At 47.6% G+C, this 21,483-nt stretch overlaps 1 protein-coding gene across 1 annotated transcript in view; it reads left to right on the top strand.

Annotated features, from left to right (window-relative positions):
* The window catches only part of FGF18 (fibroblast growth factor 18), a gene marked incomplete at its 5' end in the record, with an annotated part of 64,983 nt that overhangs the window by 33,460 nt on the left and 10,040 nt on the right, over positions 1-21,483 (top strand). The window contains one exon of the mRNA XM_083871468.1: positions 14,410-14,516. Within this exon, the coding sequence (XP_083727594.1) occupies positions 14,410-14,516 (107 nt within the window). The remainder of the gene's footprint in view (positions 1-14,409; positions 14,517-21,483) is intronic.

Below are 21,483 nucleotides of genomic sequence, written 5' to 3' on the forward strand. Positions count from 1 at the left end.
GTGCGATTCAGGGTGTGCTGTACTTGGAAGGGCAATTGGAGACAGCGTGGCTTGGACACAGCCCATGGAGGTTCTGCCAGCAGCAGTGCAGCAGTGTGAGATGGGTACCTGCTGGCAAATGTCACTCCCTGTGGCTGCGAGGGTGCCAGAGGCTCATGGTCATGGCCAGGGGCAGCTCACTCTGCTAGGGTTAGTGCTCAGTCCTTCTGGTACTGGGGCCCCAGTCAGCTGCAGATGTGTCTGTCCCTCTCCAGCCATGCCTGTGATACAGTATTGCCACCCTTAGTTGTGCTTAGATCAGGATGTCACTGGCTCAGAGAGTGACCTGTTGCAGGGCAGCTGGAGCACAGCTGGGAAGCGATGGTTCCTATCACTGGTGGTCCTACTCAAAGCAGAGGGTTGAGCTGGGTCACCTCTTGAGAGCCTTCTCAGCCTGAATTATTGCTTTGAAGAGTGTCTTTCAACACTGATAGTCAGAACTGGCAGGTAAAGCCATTGGTGATCTCTTGCTCTGAAGGCAGTGATTTTTTCTTTGGATGCATTCAGTGGGATCCTTGGGAAGTGACTTTTGTGGTTTGTCTCCATTTGTGATTTTTGTATTGAGATTTTTAAGAATTCATATTGCTTTAAAAATTTGAGATATGGAAAGTTTTTCTTTCTCCCTCTTTGGTCCTTCTGCCCTTTTGGTCAGCTTAGGGTGACCCACTTGTGTGGAAGGGATGATACCATCTGCACAAGGGTGTGGAAGCTGTAGTTTATCTCAGAAGGCGTGTGCTGAGGAGGCAAGAGGCACACTGTGTATCAGGATGAGAACCAGCTGTCATCTCTGCTCCTCTCTGGACACGAGTCTGGTGTGCTATGTGCTCAGAACAGAAGGAAGCCACCACCACTGGCTGTATCCGATGTCAGGCTCTCACTCTCTGGCTGTGACTTTAGCCTCACCCCTTCTCCTCCTATGTGCCTGACCTGGCTGCAGCCAATATCTGTTTCTCAGCAGGAGGACTCTGAGGAAATGCAGCAAACTTCAGCTCCTGGGGCTAACTGTTGTGCTCTCTAACAGCAAACTGTGTTGAACTAATTGACAGCCAGCTTTAAACGTATCCCAGTCAAGCAAATGCATTGATTTATTTTTTTCCTCTCTTGCCGAGCACTAAGCAGCTTCCAGCTTGGTTTCCTCCCCAACAAGTGGATAACTCATCTATTGTGTAGTAAAACTGATGGGCAGTGTTGACTTCTATACAATCCTTTCAGTATGCTTAGGGAGGAAGGAGTTCTTATGCTTCTATGAATGTTTGACCATTTAAAAAACAAAAAAAACCCAAAAAACAAACAAACAAAAAAACCAAACCAGAACCACACAGAACAACAAAAGATGATCCATTTTCTCTGGATGTCTTTGAAAGAAGCTTAGTTTAGAGACAGACTGGAGAGAAAGGCTATTGATTTTGTTTGACCTCCAAAGAGACTGCGGTCAGTATATTTTCCCTGCTGGAAGTGGTTCAGGGCTCTGAATTTCTGTGTCAGCGTTTGTATCCTGAAGCACACTCAAGTTTTTGCTGCTTCTTCAATAAATAGCAAGCTGTAGGGAAAGGTAATGCTGGAGTAAATTATTTCTCTCTGGATCTGCCTTTCCTTTTTCTTTCCTGTGTAGCTTGGTCGTGTTGCTGATGAGGCATTTACAATCTTTTTCATTGAATGCTGTGCAGGTTCGTTGGTTAAGCTGAGACTACAAGCATAGCTTTGTAATCCCTCTCTTGCTTTTTCCAGGGCTGAGCCAGGTCCTTTCCCAACCTCTTGCCTGCACCAGCAAGGAGCAAGATGCCTTCCTGTGTAGAGTAATAAATGCTCTAAACTGCTATCCTCTCTTCTACCCTAATTATTCTCAACTTTTGCAGAGGAAAGCCTTCCTGATTTTCGCTTAGTCTCCTGAAGAAACAGAGAAACAGATTATTCTGCCTGGGGACTTGGTTGTACTGGAAATGCTCTGCCTGGTACAGGTCTGTGCAGTTTTATAAATAGTCTTGTAAAATGGCTTCATGACAACTGATATGCCCTTTCTCTGGGAGCCACCTACCAAAGGATGGCTCCTAGAGATGGCAATACCTGTGGGATAAGTCAGTTGTCAAGTCTAAAGGAGCTTCTTGGAGGTCCCTGTGAGATGAGCAGTGCCAGTGGACATCTCTCCATGCTGAGGTGTCAACTGCGTTATCTCCTCCTCATTTAACAAAAGGCCTCACATGGTGTGGTTTTGGGGTGTGTGCTTCTGCCTGCGTGCCAGAAGTTCAACACAGCCAGTTTGCTGCTGTCAGCACATCAAAGGGCAGCCTGATAAAGCTGCCACAGCATCATCAAATCATGCTAAAGAGTTGCTGATGTTGGGTACCAGCTGCTGAGCTCCCCTGTCAGCTTTCCCAGCATAAGCCTAATTTCTAACCCACATGGACAGAGCTTCTGCTTGAAATCCCCTCTTTAGAGGAAGGGTTGGTCTTCCTGCCACTGCCAGCCTCACCTCTGCTCCTGGCTGTATTCTGGGTCAAGGTGGAGGCTGCTGCTGCAAGTGTGCGAGCCCTGCAGTGTGTGTGGGCTGCTGTCAACTGCAAAGCACCAGTTTCTAACTTAAGCACTCCATTTCCCAGAGAGCAGTGGCCCAGTGCATCCCTAAAGAGCAATGAACAGCTGAGGGTCTATTTGTGCAGTTTGTGCCAAGCCAGGCTGAGGCTGCAGCCTGTGTTGCATGTGTAACTCTGCTGAGTCCTCAGAGCAGGACTTTGAGGGTTCCCCAGAACCTTTCACTGCTGTCTTTAGCCCAGCAGCCCCTCTCCCCACATCTGAATATTCAACTACATTAACCCCTTGCAAATGGCTCAGCAGTCACCTCCAGGAGTGGTGAGAAGAGAGAGCTGGACCTCTTAAGCCTCTGCACAAACACGAAGGCAAGGAGCTGATGGGAAGAGCTTGTGAGAGGGGGTGGATTTGCAAGTGGTGTCCTCTGATTTGCACTGCACCACTGGGTAGGACAGGGCAATGCAGAGCGGCTGCCATGGGACAGTTCAATAATATTTATTACTAAATTAATACAATACTTACTATAATTATTGTATCAATTTATAATTATTACTTATAATAATATTTACAAATACATACAATCATTATTATTAAATTAATTCAACATTCATCAATGCACTGCTTACTTTGGGAGTAAGTAGTCCTGAGCTTGTGGTCTGAGCACAGACTGGGCTGTTTGGTATTGCCCGCCTCAAGGTCATCATGACACTTTGTTAATTAATAAGTAGGAAGTTTTGCCAGAGCTCTGAGCAGCAGGTGATGGGCCAGCTGAGCATGTTGCTGGAGGGACAGATAATCACAAGGAAAGCAGCAATGCTCTGTGTTACCCTGTTGCAGTGGTTTCCAGAGGGCGGTCAGCAGGACATTGTGATGATGGATCGGAAATATGACAATTCCTTGTTAATGATCAACATCAAAAACTAAGAATATGCAGAAATACAAAGATGTCCTTGTGTCTTAAATGCCTGTAATCTGTTTCTCAGAGCTGGGTGTACCAGAATATCCCTTTGCTTCTCAAAGGTAATTGCACTTCTTAATTAGCTGGAGAAAAAAATTCCCACTGCCTTGCTATATACATTATAATTAACCCCTTGGCACTGGAAGTTGAGATTTCCTGCCCCAGAGCACAAGTGCAAAATGCATTAGCAGCACTTGACGTCAGGCCCCATGCGGCCCAGGGGTCAGACTGCTACTCCAAAATCAGGCTGTGCTTCCCAGAGCAGTGGGGAAATGGCAAGGAAGCCACGGGAATCTAAGGGGAAGCTCTAAATACACCATTTGAGGGGGTTTGACCTGTTTTCTTTTCAGAGCTGCTAATGTCCCAACAGGAAGGACAACACAGAAAAAATCAAACCCAACCCTGGGGAAGAGCTGGGAGTGAGGAGAGGAGTGTATTTTTGAGGCGACATGGCCGGGTACCCCACTGTGAGAATGACGCTGGCGCTGCCGCCCCAAACACCTTCAGCCCAGGCATTGTCTGGTGCCAGACACACTTGGCTGTGCCTGTTGTGTGCAGGGCTGGGCCACCCACTGCTGTCATTCACCAGCATCCTGCTTTTTTGTCTCCTTTTCATCACGCCTGCTGGAGGATGAGTGTTAACTCCTCACACCGGAGGTGACCTATGGTGAAGTGCCAGGTTGAGCAGCTGGTGGCAGGGAAGTGACAGCGTGGCTGGGGCTGGGGGGTGGGGGCTGCCCTGAGCCTGTCCGCACCTGTGACGCTTCCCTGCCCGCTCCCTTCATCCACACTGTGACCTCAGCAGAGGCCCAGGTCTGCCGAGCACCTGGAAAGCCACTCCACAGTCACAGAATGCTTTGGTTTGGAAGAGATCTTAAAGGTCAGATAGTTCCCCACCAGGAGCTTGCATTGGAGCTCCTTAGTCCCTGTTAGCTGTTTTGTTTCCTCTTTTGGCGTCCTGGACGGAGAAGTGGCTCCCTTTTGGCATAGGTCAGGCTGCAGCTTTGTGCTGGGCTATAAAGCCCTTGGAGAAGGTGGTGTTGGCCAGGGACTGTCCCTTTTCCCACCACTGTGGTGTGTCCTTGGGTTCCTTTGTGCTGGTGGTGCTAGTCGTGAGTGTCCCAGCAGTGGTTGCTTAGCTCAGGTGGTGGCAGCAAACATGGGGAGACTTGGTCACCTTGACAGGGTTCAAAGGTGGCTTTGTCCTCCCATGCCAAAGGTGGGGGCAGCCAGTCCTCAGGCTTGGCACACAGATGTGTCCAGCGTGGCTGCCTGCAAATATTCAGGTCTGTGTAGGGTTGGGCAATTCCCTGGGCACTCCAAAGGCTGGAGGGAGATACAAAGAGGGGAGTCAGAAGGTGTCCTGGCGGGGAGGAGGGATGTGCTCACTGGCATGGGGTAGCAAGTGTTGGAAGGAGAGTTTGGTTTTGGGTTTGTCTTCTGTCTGTATGTCTGCAGATCCTTGGAGTGAATTCTGTGCTGACTGCAGAGCTGACCAGAGTCCTCTAAGCTAAGTGAGCTCTGTCAATCCCAGTCTGGATGGGTGTGGGCTGCACACCTACAGCAGAGATGCTCCCTGCCAATGTGGCACCCACCATCTCCAGGGTTCTTTTGCCATCCAGATCCTTGGGGCCATCCCTTCAGGGTGGGGAGAGGAGGGCAGGATGGTCCCTCCCAGCAAGGACAGAAATGGCGGAGAGAATTTTGGATAGAAACATGGGGTTAGTCAGAGCTTTAAAGGTGGCCTGGGTGTCTAGATAAACTGAGATAAATAACAAATTATACAATACGGATTTTTCTGCTGTCAATGCTTTAAACTCAGAATGCCCCCCCACCCCGAAAAGCTATTGGAGATATTACCTCTTTTCTTTGCTGCTCTTTATAATGCCACAGATGAAGACTGGCTTAGTTCTGTACTTGATATATTTTTTATATTAAGATTTAACATGGGATCTGCTTTTCTTAATCCAAACACTTATGGTTTGAATGCAGAATTATATTTGAGATTTTTAAAGTACCTTTATTAAAACATAAAACTAATTTTACAGTTCTGACAGGTCTTATTTAAATACCCAGTGCCAGATGCTTTTGTCCCAAATGACTTCAAGAAAGAAAAAAAAAATACTTTTAAAACTTCTCATGCAATTAAAATGCAGTAAAAGGGAAGTATATAGTCTTACATATGCTAAGGACTAGGGGTAACAGTTTAAGAGAAGTCCCGTGATAAATGTTTCCAAAAATAAATAAGTGAAACCAAAGGTGCTAAAGGGAGAGTTAATGTGATACCCGATTTTGGTGGTAGTTGTGTTATTTCTGTTGCTTCTGCCCTGAAAACAGTTGTGAGAATTGTGCTGTGTCTGTTAGCAGAAACCTCTCCATAGGGGCTGGTGCAGAGGACTTTTCTCCAAGGTGCTTCCCGAGGCACTCTTCAGGGTTCCAGAGCCACAAGAATCCTACTGAAAACACCAGAGCATCCTGCAACTTTATTTTCAGCATATTTTTCACTTGTTGGAAGAAGGAAATGTTACAATGAGTCCCTTTGAGAAAATGCATAAACACACTTATATTCTGATCCATAAAATTAATTATCCTAATTTTAGCTTTTGCTGGTGCAGAATAAGAACCCTACTTGATAGATCTTAACATCTTTGTCTATTGGGCAGGTCTAATAATCTTAATTCAGCCTATACTGCAGATACTTTACACATTTCTCCTGAGTAGCCCCTTTTTGGAGCACTCACAAACACAACAGTGGAGCCTGGATGGGCTGACTTCTGGAGTGTGTGAAACCATCTTGGTGTTGGGATGTGGGAGAGATGTATGTGTTTGGGACTCCTTGGAAAGGGGAGATGGTGGTGCTGACATCACTCCTACTTCATCCCTAGGGATGAGCAGCCAGCCAGCAGCTGCGTGAGGGAGGTGAGCAGTGCTGCAGGGTCCTCGTGCTCTGTCCTGAGCTCCTGGGCATAAATGGAGCATCTCTGCAGAGACACAAGAGCACACAGGGTTCCTGGGCTGGTCATTCTCTCCTTACTGTTATTTTTGTGTACATCAGTGTTTTTATTGGGTCCAGTTGAGACTAGGAACAAGAGAGTCAAAATAACTTCACTGGGGTTTGTTCTTGCAGTAATTCTAACCCTCTGCAGGGATGGGAAAGGTTCACACTCTATCCAGACCTGAGAGACTCCAGTGCTTTGGATGTGTTTCAGCGAGGAGCTCAGGGCCGTATTCTGAGGTCTGTTGGGCTTGACTGTGTCAGTAGGAGTTTATTCAAATGAGAATGATCAAAGGCATAAGGGCTTGGCCCTTTATTTTTCATTTTAGGTGCTTTTTCAAGCATAACAGATCTGCTGAACTTTTTTGAGGCTCATCCTTCAGTAATTCCAGACTCAGAGCCTGGCAGCTTGTCAAGCAGTTTTCCTGCCTCTGTAGGAATACTGTCCACTTGAGCTGTGCTTGGAGGCAGCAGGACACCCTGGTGAGATAGAGGAATTTCTGTGCTAACATTCTGAATGTTTCTCTTTCCAGGCTTTTTTCTTAGTCATGGCAAGTTTGCAGGTGGCGAAGTTCAGGGCAGAATTTGTTCACCGCTGTCCCTGCCCTGGCATTTCTAAAGCACACAACCTACCCGCCTCCGCTTTTACTGAATCTTGTCTAGATAAGCTTATTCACCATCATTGAAGCAACTGCCAAAATATTTTTAGTGTCGCTTATGGTGAATTATGTATAAAACATCTGCAAGAGGTAAAGTCTGATTTCCCACTGTCTAATCCTATTTTCTTAGATGTACAAAAGAGTGCAAATGGCTCCATGTTAGAATTACAGTATTTTACATTCATTTTTCACATGGCTAAGGGATGACCAGCCTCTGGGTAGTGCCAGCTTGGGCCAGTAATAAGGTACTTATAGCTATGATGGGAGAGGTTGGAGGGGATTCTGTGTGTGTTTGGTTGGTTGGTTTGTTTTTCACAGAACTACAGATTCAGAGATATACTAAAGTTTTATTTAAGTTAGACAAAAATCTCTTAGACCTACCTTGGTATTTATTCTGGTCTGATTCTTTTATATATAAATATATATATATATATATATTCTTATATCTGCTGAACTCTCAAACAATTTTCATTTGTGTAGGCTAATAAAAGACCTCAAATTAGCACATCTTCATTTAAGCTTCTCCCAAGATGTGGTGACTGGAGTTTGTTGGGAGTATGCTTGGAAGCTTTGTCCTCCTACAGGAGCCTGGGCCGTTTGGGGAAGAGGATTTTCATGTTTCAGAACCTCCTTTTTACCTTGATAGTGCCATTCTGGCATAAACAACACATCCCTACAGGGTGGGGAGGCAGAATCTGCCTGAAATGGTCCCTGAGATGCTTGGGGACCACCAGTTCAGCATCCTCCCCTGGGTGTGTTTTGTTAGCCACTGCTAAAGTGATAGGGACATTTTTTGGGTGGGCATCCCTACAGGTAAGAACTCTGTAATGGTCCAGGCCAGGTTGGACAGGGCTTAGACCAACCTGGTCTAATGCAAGGTGTCCTTGCCCAGGGGATTAGGGCAGGCTGAGCTTGAAAATCTCTTCCAGCCCAATTGTTCTGTGATTTCTTGTTTCTAGGAACGGTGTGTCAGGCTTAAATAGAGAGTGATCCTAAATAGTGAAGAGTGATATTAAATAGTGTGAGAGTGATATTAAGTAGTGGAGAGTGATATTAAACAGTGTCAGAGTGATAGTTTCTGCCTGACCATCCTAGGCTGTGCACCCTGTGGGTTAACTGCAGCACAGCTGTCCTGCCTTCACAGCTGGCTTGGGCTGGGCACCCGGGCTGGTGTGCTTGGCACCAGCACGGAGATTTCTGCATGTCTTGGCCCTGTGTGCTGCAGACAAGCCCAGGGAGCGCCAAGGGATAGCTCAGAGTGCTGGATGTGGGACAAGAGCCTCCCTGGTATGAGGTGGTGCTTTGAGAGTGGGAGTGCCCGAAAGCATCACTCATAGGCCTGCAGCTCCTATCGGCTACTGCAGAGATGAAACCCCGAGGGAGGCGTGCCAAGAGGGAAACGTGGGCTCTGTGCCAGGATCCTGCACCTTTCCCCATCCCGCTGCCCCTGGGGCGGTGCAGGTGGGCAGTGAGCAGCACACAGCCCTCGGGGAAAGCTGCCTCCAAGCCTGTCCCAGGCTGTGCTCCCACCCTGCAGGCGCTGGCAGACACGGGACCCTGAAGCCGCGTAGGGGTCTTTATCAGCACTCAAGGCACTTCCGATGTGTGTGAAGTCCTTTGTGTGGAAGTATTTACAGGATCAGGTTGCTGTAGTGGAAGTGCCTTTGAGGTCTTTGCTGCATTATAGATTTTCTTCTGATGTCTCCCATGCAAATATTTAACCTGTCTGGTTCCTGAGAGCTACCGAGGCTGTTCTGCGAGTGGCAGGTTGTGTCTGCAGCCTGTCCTTTGTTCACACAAAGCCCTCGCTCCTGCATCACCCTGTGATGGGGCAGGTAAACGTGCCTGGGGACTTGGCACTCGGTGTATATGTTGATGCCCTGAGGGCCTTACACCCTAAAAAGTCTTTGTCCCCAGGTGCAACAGTTAGGATGCTGACTGAGTGAAAGCTAGTGTTTAACAGAAATCCTCATTTAGAGTAACAGCACCTTTCAAACCCTGGGTCAGGACTAAGAGCTGCTCCCTGGGCAGCCTCTGTGCTGACACTGAGCAGTTCCCTGTCTCATGCAATGTGGTGGCTGAAAACAGAAAATATGTGAAGCCTGGGTCTCGGAACTGCTCTTTGTCTTCCTCCTCACGTACATCCCTTTTAATACTTTGACGTGCATATTGCTGTGCTCAGGACAGACAGGATAAGCTCAGGGCAGTGGTATATGGGTTAGAACTCTGCCCTCCTGAGCACCAGCCTCACTGATTGGGATGGTTACTCTTAATTTGGACCTGAATATTTGAGAAGGGAGTTGGTTTCTGTGGATTATAACTATTAAATACCATTCAGTTTGCAGGACTATGCAAGTGTGCAGACAAAACTTAGGGATGCAGCCTTAGGTATTTCCTCATTGGTCCACAGCCTGCAGGCTTCATTAGACTCTCCAGAATTTACCTAATTTGGTGTTATTCCCTCATCATTACATCATGGCTGTGGAGACAGGGTCATTCTCTCCTATGTTGTGATCATGGAAGGGATTCACGTGGTTTTGGTAGGGGCAGGCAGTGTTTGAACAGATTGCAACTATTTTAAGCACTGTTGCCTGTGCTGGGAGTCTCAGGAGGAGATTCAGTCTCAGCAGAGAGTGGATTTTACTCTCCATTAGATGTGATCTATGCACTGTGAACTATGGGAATGTCCTGGTTCACAGCATCAGGGTAACAAGCTGTGAAAGCTGCCCTCCATCCCAGGTGCTATGTTCCCAGCCTCAGTGTATCAGTGCATCCTCTTCACTCACTGGAAATGGTTCCAAGTCTGAGAATGGTTTCCCCGACTGTTTCAGAAAAAGAAGTACAATCAAAGCAATAAAATCTTGGTCCCCTCTGAGATCCTTTTCCCCAGGAAATCTGTTGTATCTGGCCAGCGGCAAGATCAGACAGTATAAGCAGCTGTGTTCCCTCTCCCTGTGGCTCCCTTTTCAGGAGTTTTACCTGTAAAAAACCCTAAACTATGGGATAGACTTGAAGCATCCAGTCCTTCTGCACCCTTCTTATGTTTTTCCCTTTATCTCTTTCTTTATCTGGACCTGAGGATTTTGTGATTGGTACTTGTAAATCTTACACTTCTCAGGTGCCCTCTTTCTCCTCCCTTGCTCCATACTTTTCTGGCTCCTGTCCTCCCACTCTCAGGAAATATCTAAAAGATAATTTGGCATATTTTCTGCCACCTTCACATATCTCCCTGACTTATTGTTTTCTTAGCTGGTAGATAGCTTTTCAACATATATATATAATACTTTTCACCTAGACTTGTGAAGAATTCTAGTCTCTTCCAGTGGGAGTTTTCAGGAGGATTTAGGTTAAATGGGCCAATAAGGCAAAACATGTAGCAGGAGATCTCACCCTTTAAAGACATCTTTTCTCTTTCACTCTTTTTTTTATTCCCCTGGAAAATATATCAGAATATCTAGCTGTCAAAGAATTTAAACGATAACACCTGATCTGAAGATTGGAGCACAGGGCCTTTGAAAATAAAGATTGTAATCTCTGTGTGGTGTGTCCAGGGATAGATGGGGCTGGAAGTCAGGTGTCCTGAGCAGCAGAGTGCCATGGAGATGCCATGCTCTGGCATGATTGAGATCATGCTCTGCCATGATTGCACTCATTTTACCTGAGCTCTCCTGCACATTCTCTTGGATTTTCCCTGGCACTTCCATTGTGCCATGGCATATTTATCACAGGGCAGGACAGCATTCCAAGTGCAGTTTGAATTAATGTAACATGCATTGGTGGTGGCTGCTGTGTTTGAGTGGAGTGGGATTCACGAGCACCCCCTCATGCTGGGTCAGCCTCCACCCCCCAGGAACTCTGGTTGCATTCTTCAGGGCTGGGATTCATCCCAGAGGATTTTAGATATATTGTTTAAGGTGCCTGTCCCTGCTTTTGAGAGAACTTAGGGAGATGCGTGTTGCACAAAGCATCAGCTGTCCAGGGCACTGCAGACCAGAAGCCAGCTGGGTTGTAACCCACCCTATGGATCTCTCTTGTAGAAAAGGGGGTCAGGAAATAAGAAGATGTTTCCAACATCTTGAGACTCAAATTTTGCAGAAGTGGGACCCTCTGTGAGGCCTTGGCCTGTCCTAGGGCAGCTCAGGTCACAGCAGGGATCAGACATCCTCCACCAAACTCCTGCCCTCTGCCCACTCCTCAGCACTGCGTGCAGGATGGTCCTGGGGGGTTTGGGCTGTCTGTCGGGGCCCCGGGATGGATGCTGCTGTGTTTGCCAGCACAAATGTCTCACTGGATGCCTGCTTATCTTCTGCTGCTTGGGCTGTGCTGTGGCACTTGCCTGGGAGGGATCCCAGTGCTGTCGTAACCTCTGCAGCCCACCGGAAAGGTGACTTCCATCTAGGTCTAAATTATGACGTTGTTTTATTAGATCTTTAAACTTTAGTTAATTTTTTATTTAAAAAGGGGGAGGAAGGTATCATATTTTAATTAGTAGTGGTGCCAAAGGAGTCCTAGATTAATTATTTGAAATCACTCCATCCAGATGGTTTTAATTTTCACAGCAGGGAACCGGCATCTTTTTAAGGTGATATTTTTCAAATTAAAATCAGCTTGGATATTACTTATACTGGCTGCAGAATGAGGGGGTGGGGAACACGAGCCAGTGTGCCCTGTGTTTGTCCATCTGAGCACAGGCTGCCAGGGGGACCTGTGTCAGAGAGGTGGGAGCTGCTGAACAGTCGTTCTATGGGACCACAGCTCACGGCTCTCATGGTAGAGGGTTTTGTCGGTGTTAGCTCTTCCTTTGGCTGGCCAGAGCCTGCATCTGATGTTCAGAGTCTCTCTCAGCAGCTTTTTACTCTCAGGCTGAAGTGGACAGGGAACATCTCATAGCTCAGAGGGAGCTCTGCTGTTCTGTTCTTGTCTGACCCCTGTGCTGGGTGGCCCTGCACCAGTGTTCGTGCCTGGGTGGTTTGGCCATTGGACATCTGTGGGCAGCTCCTTAGTGCACTGGATGTTGGCTGTGACTCCTGGAGCAGGCTTTGCTGACTCCACAGCCTTCACTCGTGTGCTGGCTGCTGGTCTCCCTCTCTGAGGCTGACCTCCATCCTCTGCTCATGTGAGGAAAAGTCCTTTCAGAGTCACCTCTTTAAAGGCAGACAGTCCCACCTTTGTTGTTCCCTTGTCTGTTAGTGCTGCATTGCACCTGAGCAGCCTCCCTGAGCTTCCTGGAGCAGTGGGCACTCACTGAGTTCCAACCATACTGCTCTGCCTGCCCCTGGAGGACCTGTCCTTGGCCCTGTGCCATCACCCCCCTCTTGGCTGGCTCACTTTGATATCCTCACTTTGGGAGATTGTTTCTGCCTCGGGACTCTTCCTCACAGAACTGGTCACAGGTTTGATACTGCCCTGGCAGGTGAGGGGATAAAGTGAGCAGCACTCAGCTGTTGCTTCACGCTGCTCTCCGTCACAGGTACCTAAACCCATGAGGTGTTTCTGAAAAACTTCCATAAATATCCATATCTGTGCATGATTGCAAGTAATATCTTGCTGTAATACAGACATTATCCCACTTGCTGTCAGAAAAAAGTTATAATTTAAATATCCCCTGTGATAACAGATTTAACAAATATATCTAAATAAATGTAAGCAACTAGTAACTGGAAACCCCTGAACTTACAGATGTGACTGAGCTCTGAGGGGAAAATGTTTAGGGCCCTTGCGAGTTAAAGGTTTGTGATATTTGCACTGCTGCAGAAGCCAAAAGCTGACTTTACAAGTGGGAAAAATATTAATGTGTTTAAATGAAACAAACTCCTATTTCTATCCCCATGGTAAATCCTTACAATTAACATATTTGCTCTTAAAGGGCTTTAAAGTTTGAAATATGAATGCCAAAAAAGAATGTGACTTTTTGCAGCACAGATCAAACATTTTCCGGAGTTTGGCAAAAGCTGTATTTCTATGATGGAGCTCAGAACTTACAGGCGTGAGTATTTCCAGAGCAGGAGCATGGAGCTGCACTTGCTGACAATCACACATTCTTGCATTGTGTTTGAACCATGTCTCCTTTCTCCTCCTCCATGTCGGAGATGGATCTGAACCAAAATGTCCAGTCTGCCTGTTCCTGCCTCTCTGGGGAAATTCCTGGAATCCAAATCTTGAGCATGACTGGAATTTGTGTTTAGATTAGAGATGGAAGAAAAGGCTGGATTTGGATCTGTCTGAGTTTTTGAGACGATGATTAAGATGGCATGCCGCTTGTCTGGGTGGCAGCCTCGCCCCTTCTGCAGGTACAGTGGTGGCAGAGCAGGGGGTTTATGGAGATGCAGCAGAAATCTGTGCTTTACCCTGGCTCCTGCTGCAAACCAGCTCTGGCATCAGACCCTACAAGACACTGAGATTGGCCACATTTCTCTCAACTAGAGCCGGACACCTGGGCCTAGACTGCCAGAGAGTAATTTGTGACCTCCTGGAAGCACAACCAGGCATGGAGGACATGTGCAGGGTGGGTGTGCATCAGACAGAACAAGCAGTGCCAAATTTCTCCCTACTAGCTATTGTGGTGACCTTCAGGAGATCACTGTGATGTTTTGCACTGGAGCGTGTGGCTGAACCACTTCTGTGCAGTGTTTGAGGGCTGCTGGCTGTGGGGGAAGGATTTTCTTTCTTGTCATGCAAATCTTTCATTTTCATGAGAATAAAATCTATGTTCTTACCCTCCAAGGACCCTCCTGCAGTGTGAAGGAGAGCGTTGTCATTGGTACAGGCTGTCCAGGGCAGTGGTGGCATCACCCTCCCCGGAGGTGTTTAAAAGCCACGTAGATGTGACAGTTGGGGCAAGGGTGTAGAGGTGGCCACAACAGTGCTGGGGAAACAGTCTGACTTGATGATCTCAGAGGGTTTTTTCCAACATAAGCAATTCTCTGGTTCTATTAACCCTGAGATAATATTGCTGGTGAGGTGGTTGATGTGACAGACAGAACCCAAATGTGTGTTGGTTATTCTGTGGTAAACCAGCTCTAAATGCAGGGTATCTGTATGGGAGTGAGTGGAGAGGTATCAGTCCTGCACCTGCGGGCCATGAGCTCAGCCACTGGGTGGTCACTGGGGCTGTCCCCTGCAGAGCACCCCGGTGCGGTATGGTTCAGTGGGACAGTGCCCTGGGGAGCTCTGCACCCTGTGGCTTGTGGGTCCACATTGGTAAATGCTTTCTTTTCTTCTTCCTTTCCAAGCCCAGCTTCTAGTGGAAACAGACACCTTTGGCAGTCAAGTCCGGATCAAAGGGAAAGAGACGGATTTCTACCTTTGCATGAACAGGAAAGGCAAGCTAGTGGGGAAGGTAAGTGTTTCCTATTAATTAATTTGTAACCCGAGTGTTACCTTGAGCAGCCTCCTCAAGGCTGTAATGATGTGTTGAGCCTCATCTGTCAGCCTCAAATGAGAAGCAGGACGGGGGATGTGGGGTTTGCAGGGCAGCTCTTGCTGTCCCAGGTGCTCTCCTGATGCTCTATTGAGCCCCCGCAGCGTGTAAAATGAGCCCTGTAGCCCCATGGGGGTCTCCAGTGCTGCTGCAGGTGTGCACAGGCTCATGCCTCCCATGAGATGTCACCTCACCTTCCCAGTGCCATGGCCACCTCCACAGTACCTTCCTCACCTGATCTTTCTTTGGGGGACATTCAAATACGAATTTCCCTCAGAATTCCTTTTGGGAGAAATTCAGCATAGAAGGGCAAGTAGAGCCCTTGCTGGTGGTTCGTGCTGGGCAGCAGAAAGCTCCTTCCTACCAGCCAGGAGCCAGGGACTGGTGTGGCACAGCCAGGGCTGGAATCTGAACATCCGAGGATGCCTCCCCAATGGAAGCATGTAACAAATAGCAGAATGTTCTCCCCTTCAGCCCAACTTGTGTGCTGAAGTAATATTTTTTGTGTATTAACTTGTTTTTGTAATTCACACAGTCCTTCTTTATCATTGGAAAAGCTGGAGGCTTGCTAACCAGGTAGAGGCTTGTGCAAAGCTGAAGTGCCACCAAAAAATAAATGTCAAATAGAATATTCCAGCCTTCAAACCTCTGCTGTCCTCACTTTGCACCATCAGGAGTTCAAATCTTGCATCTTTGTGGCTATGAAAATGTCAAGCTGAGTTCTGTTTTGAGTCAAGGCAGTGAAAGCCATGCTCCCAAACAAAAATCAAAAGACTCTGATGAAAAATTATTTACTGTTGTGGTCCCAGGAGTGACACCTGTGGGATACTGCTGTCCCTGGAGGATCCTGCCCTCTTCCACTTCTCTTTCCTTGGGGAGCAGATGCTCTGAGGAGGCTCAGCTCAGGTTATTTGCTGCCAGACAGGGCCCTGTGCCTGACCTGCTTTGGAGCTGCTTGTCGAGGCAGGAGGCATCCTGGGCACTGCTTAAATCAGGGAGAAGTAGAAATCAGCACTCTGGGATGGCTGGGGCAAAGCAGCCAATTCTCTCTGCTTTCCGCACTTGTGTTATCACCCTGCATGAGACCCCATTGTTTGGTCTTGGACAGGGAAATTATTTTCACTGGATTTAAACCACCTTGGATGCTTTTGAAGGTTGCATTGGACACAAATTGGCATTTTTCTGTGCCTTAATTTTCCCTCCTTTAAATGTGATCATAGCATTTTCCCCTGAAATCTTACAAGGATAATGTTAATGTTTATGAGGTGCTGATACCAGTCATGGAGACCTTAGAAGCACTACCTTTTTCTTCAGCAGTCCTTGCCCCAGGTGGGTCAGCAGTGGCACAGGGCAGCCCTCAGCCTTTCCTGTTCTGCCCAGGAGCATCCTGGCAAAGTCAGCATCAGTTTTTCCAAACATACCATATATTTGTATGGAGTGTATGTTTAAGGCTCATCCCTTGATTTGGGCGCTGAGGCAGGCCAGTTCTTTAGCTTGTCACCTTTCAGGCAGTGTGAATTTTTTTTTACTCCCGATGTGCTTTTCATGGTGTTAAGCTTGCAAATGTTTTGTGACAAAGAATAAATAAGTCTGCTTTTGTAAATACTGCTGCCCTCCTGCCCCAGCCCATGACAAGTTCACAAAGCAGCTGACTTGGGCTGGAGGGAACACAGTGATGGGCAGGAAAATGTTCTAGACCTGTCGCCCACTTTAATAGTTCCTCACGAGCAATAAAAGAAAACAATAGCAGGTATTCTTGTACCAAAGAGTGTGGGTTTAATTAATGTCATGGTTTCAGCTCCCTTTGTGGCAAGCGTTTGAGGGAATGCTTTTTAGCCTGAATGCTCTAAATAGCCAGTAAACCCAAGGAAAACATGAGATAAAAGGTACACCTGGGCTTATACAAATATTTAAGTTCATTCTGGGGGTGGAGGGGAATGAAGCCCACTAAGTGATTGTTCCGCGGTTGTCCTGCTATGTTCCTTTGGCAGGAGAGGAGCCATGGGACCAACCTCGGCCTTTCCTCTGCTCATTTCCTATTGCCTTACACTGCATAATCCCCAACCAGACCAGCACATGCCACCTGGCTTTGTTCTTCTCCTCACTCAGCAGTTTTGGATCCCCCTCTTTGAATTTAGCCCCTTTTGTGTCCCATAATCACCTACAAAGAGTGCCACAGTCAGGAGCAGGTTGTTGTTGTTCTCAGCTGGAACTGGTGAGGAACACAAGAGCTCCAGAGGTGGACAGGGCTTTTCCCCACCTTGGAGCTGGCTGTGTTGCAGGGAAGCAGATTAACCCCCCATGGGTAAGGAGAGCAGCCTTTGTGTCTTTATTTCTGATAATTGCACCTCCACCAGAGTTTCCCAACAGAGCTCTCTGATGGAGCCTGCTCAGGAGCCCCAAACCTCATGGGTTTTGCCTCTCTCATGTGTTGCACGTGAGTGTGTTCACAGCCAGCAGTGACCAAAGGGCTCAGAGCTGTTTTGGGCAGGCTCCTGACTGTGTTATAACCACAGCTGCTGAGGTCACTGGCACTCTGTGATGCTTTGGAAAATGAGACAGGGGATGTGTTGTACAGCAGTGACTTCTCTGTTACAGGTGAGCAGCACCTGGGGAAAACAAACTGGAGTGTGATTTTGTGGATTCTTAGTGTTGTTTTGGAGAAGGCCCCAGAAACATTTGATTTTATTTCTTTTTACTTCTGCCCATATGTTTACCTATGGGGTTTTTGGTGCTACATGAAAATTGTAGGTCCCTGAGTGTTCTGGTCTTCCTCAGGTTTTCTGTGGACTACTGAACTTTATTATAAAAATAATCACAGAATTTTTGGGGGTTGGAAGGGACCTTAAAGCTCATTCCATTCCACCCCCTGCCATGGCCAGGACACCTTCCACTATCCTGGGGTGCTCCAAGCCCTGCCTGGCCTGGCCTTGGACACTGCCAGGGATGGGGCAGCCACAACTCCTCTGGGGACCCTGTGCCAGTGCCTTCAAAGTAAAGAATTTCTTCTTTATATTTGGTATAAATTTATCTTCTTTTAGTTAAAGCCATTACTACTTGCCCTATTGCAACAGGTCCTGCTAAAGGTTTGTCCCCACCTTTCTTTAGCCTTTCTTAAATACTGAAAGGCTGCAATAAGTTCTTCCTAGAGCTCTCTCTTCTCCAGGCTTTATGGTGAAATCATACTACAAGGAGAGAGATGAAAATATGAAAATTCAGAACAAGAATGCCAGCTGATTTTCTGAGGAATGTTTTTGTCTTAAAAAAAAAAAAATTAAACCTGTTTATTTATCTCAGGCTTCTTAAAAACATGGGAGGAAGAGGACTCAAAGGTGCAGTTCTTCCAAGGAGAGGCATGATGTGACTTATCCACTTGTGACAAGGTGACAAATCATCTAGAACATGACAGCTCTGAACATTGGCAGTAATTCAGTGCCAGAGACAAAGAGGAGCTGATGGTCTCTTTGGAGGAGCTCTTGAGCTTGTAACTGGTTCTCCTGGGGAGTCCTTCTGTGGTTTTTCTCTCTGCCTCAGCTTCTCTTATCTTGTGCATTGAGATAAGGCCATTGGTAGAGTGGGGATTTCATGTTTGCTGAAGGCTGACAAGGGTAAATCTTTGAAGTCTCCAAGAGCGAAGAGTAGCCTGGCCTGAGCAGGTGGCTCTTACCTGAGCTGGGCTCCAGCTGCTCTTGCTGAGTCTGTCCTTACAGCACATCCAGCTCTCTAGAGCTGCAGGACGCTGCAGAGATTGCCTTTCCCTGCCCTGTCCCATCCTCTGGCAGGAGAGCATTTTAGTCAGGGGTCTGTGTGAAACCTGAATCATCAAAGGATGGCCAGAGCCTGCCTTTCCTTTGGGCATGGCCAGGGCTGGTGGCTGCTGCACAGGGAGTGGAGCAGAGCAGAGCATCTCCTGACCCCCAGCACTGTCTCCAGGGAATTCCATGTGGCTCCCTGACATCCCCCTGTGGGATGAGGAAGTCTGGTCAATGCTGGTGCTCAGGCTGCAGCAGGTATTTGTGGGGAGGTTATTTAACACTCCCACCTTCTTTCAAAGATCCTCAGCGATCTGGTGTCCACACACTCTCAAAATCATTGAGTATAGGGGCATATCTTGGTTTGGAATGACAGGTATCTGCCAGGGAAAGCTGGAGTTTCCCTTGGAATGGAGAATGTAAACCCCCCACCCCCACCCCCCCCACCCCCCCCCGCTTTTCCCTATTATAAATTTGCAGTTAAAGGCTTTCAGGGAAAGATCTGGGGATAGAAATAACAATTCTTTACTATATGTATAACAAAGCAAACAAAACCAACAACTACAGCATTAATAACAAAACAGTACCAAGAACCTTGAGGGCTTTGCTTCACAAAAACCCAGGGCAGTTTAGTCTCGGTGCCCCTGCAGGACCAGGCTGGAACAGTGGAGAGTCCCGGGCTGGTAACTGGAACGGCAGGATGTCCCAGCAGGGAAGGGGGGTGCAGGGTCACACTGTAGCAAATAGAGTAGTGCCAAAGAAGCCACGACAGCAGAGTAGGGCTGGCCCAGCTCCAGCAGGGCAGGCGGAGGAGCTCAGAATTCCAGTGCACGCGAGCAGATGATGGTAGAATTCCCAGTACTGGACTTTCCGGTGACAGTGAACTCCTCTTGCAGCAAGCAGGGACCCAGCTGTTCTCTCTCTCTCTATGAATGCCAAAAGCCAGAGAGACCAAGCTGCCTCCAGCTCTGTCCTTTGCCTGCCCCAAAAACTCGCGTTATCTCCCTCTCTGAGCTTTCGGCCACCTCCTTGTTTTGGTCAAGCACCCTTAACCCTAGTACTTAATCTCCTAGTACCTTATGGGGAAGAAAAATTCTTTAGAGTAAAAAAGGAACAAACCTAACCCCCAACAGGGCATTATTTTTTTAAAAAGCATTTTAATGAGTTTCATTTTATTCCTCCGTTCTCTGAGCTGGATGTAAGCAGAGGGGAAAAGCTGTTTGGTGAAGGGTTGGAAGCTGTGGGCAGCTGAGTGGCTGAGGCAGAGCTCTAGACTGGTGACACGTAATTTGGGTTCCTCCTGGGAACATGTCCCCTGGCACTACATCTGCAGCACTGGAGCCCTCCCAGCATGCTCAATGAGCAGCCCTGAGCTTTGGTCCCCAGGCGCAGTCAGCTTCTGAGCAAAAGCTGTTCCAGCCAAAGCCTGGCTGTGCCAGGGACATGTCATTGGTACAAGGGACAGGAGGTGGCACGGCTGTGCTGGCCACCAGTGCCTCTCCCAGCCCTCTGTGCTGGTGCCACTCACAGCAGAGACCTGCCTCTCAGACACTGGATTTTTGCTGGTGTGATAACTACTTTCCAAGCCAATATATTTCTTAATGTTACCAGAAAGTTGCTAATACCATATGGCAAGGCTCTCTTGTCTTTTTGCAGGACAACAAACAAATTGTTGCTAGATGCCAGACTGCTCTGGCAGAGCTTTATCACTGATGCCTGCCAGCAGTAGCCTTTAGGGGATAGTAATAATTCAGGATTGTTTACATTACAGCTTCAAAATAGGGGTTTTCTTGAGGCATGTGTGTGTTTAGGCAGGAAAGTTGGCTAAAAAAACTGACCGCATCAAAGAGTGAAGGTGCCCAATGTGGCCTGTAAATGCGCTCTTGGCCCCTGAAACTCCTCTGGCCCCATGGGAGAAGGAGCTATGGGGGCTTCAGCAGGAGCCTATCGGGAAGAAGACTCCCCTGGGTGGGAGACACCAGGGGATTCTCCAAAGCCTTTTTGCTGTACCTGGAGGAGGTTTTCGTCAGTTGGCTTTGAGGTTTCATCAGTTGACAATGAGGTTAAGCTTTCTTGAAAAGCTGTCTTTGGAAAGCTGCTGGTGGACACCCAGTTCCTCACTGGAGGGCTGGGGGTTGAGGCAAGGACATTCTAGGGTGAGCCCTGAGCCTGGTGTCCTCCATGTGCCCCAGTCCTTTGTAGCATTTGGGTGCCAGTCCTCCTAGTGCCTGCTGTGCCAGGGCCATCCTGGCAGCTAGGGATGCTGCAAAGGTTCTAGGAGGTGTGTGGAGAGGGCAGGGACACCCCGGGGTTGCAGTTTGGAACTCTAGTGCAGTACAGGAGATGTTTGCCCTCCTCAGCTTGTACATTTAAAACCACACATAACTGCATCTTGGATTTGGGGCACAACTCTAAGTTTCACTGGGGTTTGATGCTTTTCTAGAATTTTTCCAGGAGTTGCACAGTATTCAGGTTGCTTGAAAGAGGCTTGTAAAACCTAACAATTTCTGAATGCCGAATATGCAACATAAACAGCAGGATTCTGGAGTGTCAGGTTTAATAGCATGCATTTTGTGGATCTCTCTGTGACATGGTCAGCCATAAGCTGTTCTGACTTGGCATCTCATGTGAAAGCAAAATTTGACATGGATTTTGCTGGACCTCACTCAGATCTCATTTGGAACTGCAATGTGGGTCTTCACTCTCCTGTGAGTTTGTTTTAGTTCAAGTCATGTAACTAAACACATGTACTGGACCCTGAAGTCAAGCAACTTTGGACATTGCCATACTTTGGACAGGGACACCTGATCCAGAACCGTCTCAAGTGTCCAAAAATCTGGAATCAGAGCCTGCAGGATTCCAAAGGTCTTAAAATCAATGAGATGACAAAACCACTTTTATTTTGGTTGGGCCATCAGAATCTTCTACATTTACCTGATCAGGCTTTTTTCCTGCAACCTGTGGAAAAAAATTTGAATTATTTTTCTGAAAATTTAGAAGCTGAGATTCTCATGAAATTAAAAGTGGTAGTTAAATAACCCTCCTCCGTTCTCAGACCCTAAACGTAATTGAGAAGCTTGAGAGGAGCTGCAGGAAGCGACCTGGGGGTCCTGGTTCATGGCCAGTTGGATCTG

This window comes from Zosterops lateralis, assembly GCF_965231275.1.
Source record: "Zosterops lateralis genome assembly, chromosome: 14".
In the NCBI taxonomy this organism is placed as follows: Eukaryota; Metazoa; Chordata; class Aves; order Passeriformes; family Zosteropidae; genus Zosterops; species Zosterops lateralis.